At 41.3% G+C, this 7,911-nt stretch overlaps 1 protein-coding gene across 4 annotated transcripts in view; it reads right to left on the minus strand.

Annotated features, from left to right (window-relative positions):
- LOC306804851 (L-threonine ammonia-lyase-like) overlaps nt 1-6,688 on the minus strand; it is a 31,378-nt gene extending 24,690 nt beyond the window's left edge. Inside the window, exons 1-2 of one of the 4 annotated variants that reach the window (XM_079311958.1) lie at nt 6,455-6,688; nt 1,438-1,464 (exon numbers count right to left, since the gene is read on the minus strand). In XM_079311958.1, coding sequence (XP_079168084.1) covers nt 1,438-1,464; nt 6,455-6,555 — 128 coding nt within the window. In that variant the 5' untranslated portion in view covers nt 6,556-6,688. Of the gene's footprint in view, nt 1-1,437; nt 1,465-6,268 lie in introns of all 4 variants that reach the window. The other 3 variants (XM_079311959.1, XM_079311960.1, XM_079311961.1) reach the window with 3 other exon arrangements.
- Between the last annotated feature and the right edge of the window lie 1,223 nt (nt 6,689-7,911).

Genomic DNA, 7,911 nt, shown 5'->3' on the forward strand with positions numbered 1-7,911 from the left:
CAGAAACAACAGCAGCAGCATCCAAGAGGCCACGGCACTGCTGGAGTTCATTCCATACCTCTCCCTTCCAAAAAAACATTTTCTGTATCACAGACTCCCATAACCACTCCAAAAGGAAGAACAGCTACATCTTATTTCTGAACTCTAAAATGTTTAGCAACTATTATCAATGAATTATGTTTCTTATACAGGAAATGGGTTAAAGGGATCTATGTAGGGTAAAAAAAAAAAAAAAAGCCAGATCAAAAATTTGTGATTTTATGGGTCAAATTTTTTATCCAACTGGAATTCGAGATGGAAGAACAATTCTCATTTTTCATTGCATCTGTTGCAATCAAAAAGTCTATAAAAACACCCAGACAAAGATGATCACAAGAAGTTTATTGATGAAGCAGGATTCTGTGAGAAAGAAGTGCATGGTAATGCCTCAACACCATGAGTGGTACCATAAAATATTTGTATCTGCAAATAAATGGATAAAATGGTATATTGATTTTTTTTTGCCCTAGTCTTAGGTTTCCCTTTTGTGGCAGAAAAAAAATGGAGAGAAGTGAATCACATTCTCAGTCTTTGATGTGCAGTACCACTCTCATGACCAGTGAGTTTCTGCTCAGGACTCCAAAAGAGACAACACCTTGTGACCATTGGAAAAGAGGAATAGAAATCACACAGCTGTAAAATATGTATAGGCTTTAAAGGCTTGAGCTAGGTTTAGAGCACATCTGAATTATTATAATCTCAATATTTAATATGAAAACTATCATACATTTGCATCTGAAAGGTCAGTAGCCTCTTTATCATGGGGATATATTGTGTGTACATATGTGTGTGTGTATTTATTTCAGAATAACTTTGGTTCTTCTTCTACACCCACGTTTCATCCACATTAGAGAATGACACTTCCCCATATTAGCCCACCTGGATGTGCCACAGGCCCTCCTAGAGCTCTCAAACTCCCAATGCAAACAGTGGGCTGAGGTTTGATCACCCATCACAAATGGGCAATTAATGACCCTGTTGGGTCAAAAGTATTTCTTGCCTCCAAAGCATTCCACATGCTTGGCAGAGACCTGTATGGATTTCTTCTACAGGAACAGCCAAAGCAGGCAGCAAAGCATGCAAGTGCTCACAAAAACACAACATGTGACTTCCCAAGCACAGTAACAAAATATAACCCCTACTCCAGCAATCATGTCCACCAGATGAAGATCTGAGCCAATATAAATACAAACCTCAGCATTATAAAACACTGCTCCTTTCAAATGGAGCTTTTCCTTTTTTGGAGTTTGTCAAAAGTTTTCAGTAAAAGGTCTGTTTATTTCCAGACATAAAACAAATACCCAGCTGGCAAGCGTTGTTACTTGGTTATAAATTACAACATTTTACCTTTAAAGTGATTAGTAAAAGCAAACACAAAAATACAGTTTATAAACCTACTTTTTCAAGAACAGCTGCTCAGCATAACTGGAAAAAAAAGAGAAGATCCATATGCAGACATTTGATAAACAATTAAGACAAAGGAAAAAAACATAATTTGTTTAAGTAGATAGCTTTACATATTTTAAAATCTTAAAGTCAATGCAAAGACAGTGTGTACCAAAATGCACTCCTACAATAATAAAGAGCAACAACTTGGAATGAATAATTTTTATATTTCCAGTTTGGTTTTCTGAACATATTGATAATATTCATCAAGTTAAATAGCACTAGGGAAAAAATTAAAAAATAGTAATATTGTATTAACAAACTAAGAAAATAATAAAAATAATAAGCAAAAATAATATTGGGAATATAAAAGGCAATAATCCATGTTACACCTAAAGACCACAACTGTTGCCTTTGTTAGACAGAGAAAGAAGTGTGCAATGATGGACAGTTACCTGTCCCCAGTGTGAAGCATGTTCAGATTGCCTCCATCAGGACCCACAAATCAGACTAAACAGATTAAACTGATGCACTGGATCTCCTTAGCTTCTAAAACTGAAGGAGCAAAATCTGCAAAATCATGGATGTCCAGCGAACAGCAAATTGTGAGAGACTAGTCACCATTCTGCCCAGTATGAATGTTAGGGGGAGATGGTATGATAGTATCAGGTAGGAAATTTAAAATTTCCCTTCTTGGAGAAAATAATTATCTCACAGGGACTCAGGACTCTATGAAGAACAACGTAAACAGGCTCCTGAAAAAAGGCACAGCTAAACGGAAGTAATGACCAATACACACATCATTCAAGAATTCATCTGTGATTCAGGAAGCCCCTGAGCACTTGGCAAAATCCATGAAAGAATATGAGAGAAAGTGTCTTAGATGGTTTTTATTTTTCTCCCACTGGCCACCCCTAGAGAGAGGACACAGAGGACACAGATGAGAACTGCCCTTTGACCTGACCCAGTGTTGCCATTTTGATTGCAGATATACCCAATGCCAGCAGTTGGCCCATTTGGCAGCTTTTACCCTTTCAAAATGAAACATATTTTGAGGCAGATATGAAGTTGGAATTATGAACATACATTCCCATGTACTGGTTCACAGGTGGCAGTTCAACTGTCACAAAAGGAAACTAATTTTAATATAACACTGAAAACTCAGCCTTTCTTCTCCATTTCTACAGCAGCTTTTGCCATCTGCATTCACAGTGAAGCACATTCACTATTAAGAGGGAGTGACTGGCAAATGTAAAAATTTTCTTAAACAAGGATGCTTTTGATGTTTGATGTTTGTATATTTTCAAGCCTAATCAATAAGAAGGGACATTTGATCCATGAAACAGCCACTAACAGGCTCTAAGTGATGTTCATGTGCTAGAAAAGCAAATTACTTGCTTGTAGAATTGCCTCAGTAATGTTTAGGGCTTGACATGCTTCAATGATCTTGGACCTCATAGGAGGTTAGCAAATCTTGGGGAGAAGGATGTACCACTGAGAGTGGACACAAAAGATGCAGAATTTATGGGCCCCAAGGACATAGGGCAGAATTCCCAAGATGAAGGAGAAACTAACAAAGCCAACTCAGCAGCTGTGCTGAAATCAGCTCCAACTGATTCAAAGGTGATTCTGGCAGGGGCAAATTGCGATCACCAGCCCAAGACAGCATTGACCCAAAAGAAGGGAAAGACTGAGCATGAGGACTAATTAGCATGAGAAATAAGAGAATCGTTAAGCAATAGAAGATAGAACAGTAATTAATAAGAGAACTATTAGTAAATGAAAGCTAGCTCCTTTGTTTGTTAAAATGTATAGATAATAAAAAGCATTGATAGTTGGCGTGCTTGATTTGTGGAATCCACAGGGCACCCAGGCTTGTGTAACTCTCAACTGTAATGAATGGCTCTCTCAGTGTATAATTATTGGCTTGTAAGGTAAGGAACCTGATTTTTATGGACAACAACAGTATGGCACATTCTGTTCTGTGGAATACTTTAGATCCTTATAGGCCTGTGCCATGATGACAAGAATCTCCAACTCCAATGCCCAGCCTGGGCTGAGCAATCAAAAAATGTTAAGTTTGAATACCTCTTCTAGCTCATATGCACATGTTCTCTACATGTGGATTTTTAATTTTGTCCTTTTTAAATGTTTTGGGTGTAGGGGTTTCTTAGGCTCATATCTATATGCTGCCATCATCTTCAGGCTCCCTGAAGACTTTCCTGGAGCACTTTCCTGACCAAGAAACATTGGAAAGATAGTCTTAGATATTTGTCATCTGCTTTCAGGTAACTGGGCTCAGATCTTATGCCTGCAAGTTCAGAATACTTATTCAGGCAAAAGGTGACCCCTTTAAAGTCATTTGTGCCTCCTTGCTCAGTATTGAGCAGAGATGGGGCATGTACAGGGGGCAAGGCAGGGGGAGCAGCCTGCTGCAGGTGTGCTTGGCTTATGACTGCAGTGTGTCTGGGGCTGGGATCTCCTCTTACAGGAGTGAGAAAGAGGCAGTCTCAGGGTATGACAGAGAGGGCCCTTTCCCTCACTCAAATCCCCTTTACCCAGAACCTCTCCAGCTCCATTAATCCTTCTAATTCTGCATCCCAGCGCTGTCTCCTCTGACCCTTCTTGCTGCCTGAACTCCCAGACCCCTCTGATACTTTCCTCTTTTGTTGCAATCCCCTTTCTCAGTAGCTCCTAAACATTTCTGTTTCATCTCAGCTCCTCTTCTACCTTTTTACCCATCCTCAGATACATCCAAATGCTGCAATAGCAGCAATTCTTTAAAGCATCTCAGTAACTTGTGCAAGTGGGACTTTATGAAAGACAAATGGTAGAAAAATATAGGCTTGCTGAGATAAAAGTGTCAAGAAGGATCATAACAAATGTCATCTTCACCACCAGGAATTCCAGGTTATGCACTCTAAAGTGTCTGAGTGCCCTGCACACCACTACAGGGTGACAAGTAAACTCCTGCAGGCATAGGGAAGGAACACAAGATCTCTCTTTGACAATAAATTTAAAACAGATCAAAAACAATACTGTACTCTCAATATGACTGTCTTGAATTATCAGCATTTTGTGCAATACTAGTGCTTAGAAACACCCATTCAAGACTGTATCCTTCCAACTAGTGGCACACACAGGAAGGAAATATAATAACCTACGTGTATAAATACCATTTATACACCTAAACCCTATGCAAAGTGATTGTTCCTAAGTCACATAGGAATCACCAACACTTTCCCCTAAACAGAAAGACAAGTTCAGCAAACATTGGCTCAACTTTATTGATGGAAACTGGGACACAGATCCAGTGCCTTGCCTAAGACTTCCGCAGGGCTATTTATCAGTGTCTTAAAGACGAAGAGATCAGGGCTTAGTAACCAGCCTGGATGACAAAAGTGTAAGCACTGTGACCATCCAGCACAGGCAGGGACATGATAACCCAGCCTTGGGACTGAGCAGGCCTTTCTAACTCCACTCACCATACACAGGTCTGACAAACCCGTGGGGCTCTGCACCAGCAACTCACACAAAGAAAGCTCAAGCTCATGCAGGGAACAGCCAAGCTGTGTTACCACCTCTGACAAAATCTCTCTTTACTGTTAGCAAGTCAGATTTACCAGAGCACTATATATGCCTTCATTTGTGGTCATAATCTATTGCCATTCTTCTGCACACATTGTGAACCTGTTCATAGAGATATATATATATATATATATATATATATATATATATACATTATTTATTTATTTTTATATATATGCACAGATTACTGATGGCAATGGCATCTGAGTGTCAGCTGCTAAATAGATAAGACTAGAAAAAGCAATCTGAAAGCAAGAGGAATTCACAAGGCCACCCTTCATGGAAATGTTGAAGCAGAGGCAACTGTCCCCCCAACAGACCCATCCCTCTCAAAAGTTCTTATAGGACATTCATAGCTGTGCATGTCAATGATCACTATCCACCACTGCACAGATTTGGGCAGCTAAAACTCTTCAAGCAATTAAATATTTTCCTAAGTTGAATGTATTCTGAGTCTAGAGGTTTTCTGATGATTAACAATCTCCATAATCCACTTCCAATTAGGAATGAATAGCATAACTCAAAACAGAGGAAAGAGAGGTCCTGTGCTGAGATTGGCAGTGCACTGCAGAGCAGGTCATAGCATGGGTGACTTTGGGCAAGCCCTCTTTGCAGTGCAGAAGACTTTGTTTTCCCCTTTATTAACAGCATCAGGCCCACCAAAACAATTTATGTCTTAAAGGTTAACAACATCTGTGACAAGGAGATGCAGGAAATGAGAATTGTTCCTTGTTTGTACCACATCTGGCAAAACCAGAGCGTGATCTCAATAGCGGTGACCAGATTATAAAACTGAGGGAGAAACAAACTATGGAAAAGGTTAAGAATGAGGTTGCACAACACCACCATGCCATGTGTGTGCACAGCCTCAGCTCATGCTACACAAGGACACTGGATGAGTCTTAAATTCCATCTGCACCATCCAAGTCTGAAAAGAGGAATTTAAGATCATCATAACAAAGACAACCATAGAACTGTAATAACAGGATCTGACATGGGCTATCCCAAGATAAATTTTCAGCAGTCCATTGGCCTGTCTAGGGTTATTTCTGATACTGTACTCACAAAGAAATAAAAAAGCTGAACTCTGTGGTCTAAAAATACTCAAATCCCCACCAGTTCCAGTGGATAACTCCAAGAGCAACTCATACCCACAGAAGTCTGGGAAATTATGGAAAATTACAAACAATTTCCTGGATTAATTTTTGTTTGACTTTTTTTTAGGAAGTAAGGAAAGGAAAAAAGAAAGCATTACCTATACAGCACAGCGACTAAATAAACAAGGAGGCGAAGCAAAACTCCAACTAGGGCAGCGTAAGGAGGCAGGAGGGGTCCAGGGGGTGCCATGTCCGTGGGCCTGGGTGCCCCCCGAGGGCTGGCCACGACCCCAGAGGGGATAAAGGAGCACTCTAGCTCTAATCAGACAGCAATATTCCCCAACCTTTGCCAGAAAGGATCGTAGTCTTCGTCTTCCCTGTAGCGGTCCCTGGGACTTCTGTTTCTTAAGACCCTGAAGTAGATAAACTGTGCTGCAAAATTCATTGTAACTCCTGGTGCAGAGCAAAGCTGGGAGGCTGCTGGCAGGGACACACTCCCCTGTGAGAGGTGTGAGCCCTGCACTGCTGGGTGGGAAATGGCAGGCACTGTGCTGTCAGCAGCTCTCAGGCTGGCTGGGGGGAAGTGCCTTAGAAAGAGATGGCTGCTGCTATTTAAAGAGATTATTTCAGAGCCCAACCTGTCCTTGTCAATTTGAGTCAGGGCTTGGATTATGCTTGGGTGACGCTCTGTTAGCAGGACACTTGAAGCTTTAGTTACTGCTTAGCTGTGGAGCATGATCCCGAGGGGCTGCAGGGCCAGGGCTGAGCAGCAGGAAAGGGATGCCAGGTTTGGGGTGGCTGAGCCTCTGCAGGGACCCTTTAGGGCAGCACCAAGGGACACAGGTCCTTGTGACTGAGGCAACAAGGAGACAGCTCAGTTTGTTCAGGTCTTTTCTTGGCACAAATTCCTGTAGCAGAAAAGTACAGGTACCTATCATAAAAAAAAGACCATCTAGGGGAAGGACTGTAGCAACAGCTAGCTATATCTATATAGATACCTGTTATATCTACTTACATATAGATATATATATGTAGGGGTTTATATATGTATATAGATATATATATATATGTATCTATATAAACTCCACCCAAATCTTTCTTTGCCCTAAAGAGCACTGGCAGAGTCATGCTTCCAGATACAGAATGAATGTGCAGTGGGGATTGAGCAGAGGGCCTTCTGTGGTACCTCCCCTCTCAAATACATTCCTGATGGAGTGCAGTCTCAGACTGCCTGGAGATGGACCAGGCATCTATTTCCAGGTATGAGTGATCCCTCAGTACCCTCTGCTTTCTACTGAGAGCACACAAAATCCTAATCTCCAAGACAGAGAACAGATATGTCATAAAATCTAACCCAAGCTGTGACCTAACTCTCCCCAAAGGATATAATGAGAAATACTATAATCTGATTTATATAGGAAAGTCAGAATAAGTGATCAGATAGTCTTCTGGGATCTCTGGAAAGTCTGAGCTGTGCTGTGGAAGGCAGGCCCATGTTCTCTTGACTTCATCAGTATTGATGAAGCTCCAGATTCACCATTTTTTTCTGTTTCTCACACACAAACCCCTTTTATTCTTCCTTTTCCAGGTGGTGGATGTGCAGGTTGTGGTGGTGCCATGTGCTACAAGTGTGCTACAGCTCAGCAGCACACTGCTGCCAGGAGAGATGAGATGAAAACACACTCAGCTGCTGCCAGCACTTGCAGCTCTGCAGCCAAGTCATGCTCAGGTCAACTTCACTGGTGCCTTGAAGGGCAGAGGGAGAGCAAAGGGAGTTATTACTTTGTTCACAACCCATCTG

Source organism: Erithacus rubecula, assembly GCF_903797595.1.
Source record: "Erithacus rubecula genome assembly, chromosome: 9".
NCBI classification, from domain to species: Eukaryota; Metazoa; Chordata; class Aves; order Passeriformes; family Muscicapidae; genus Erithacus; species Erithacus rubecula.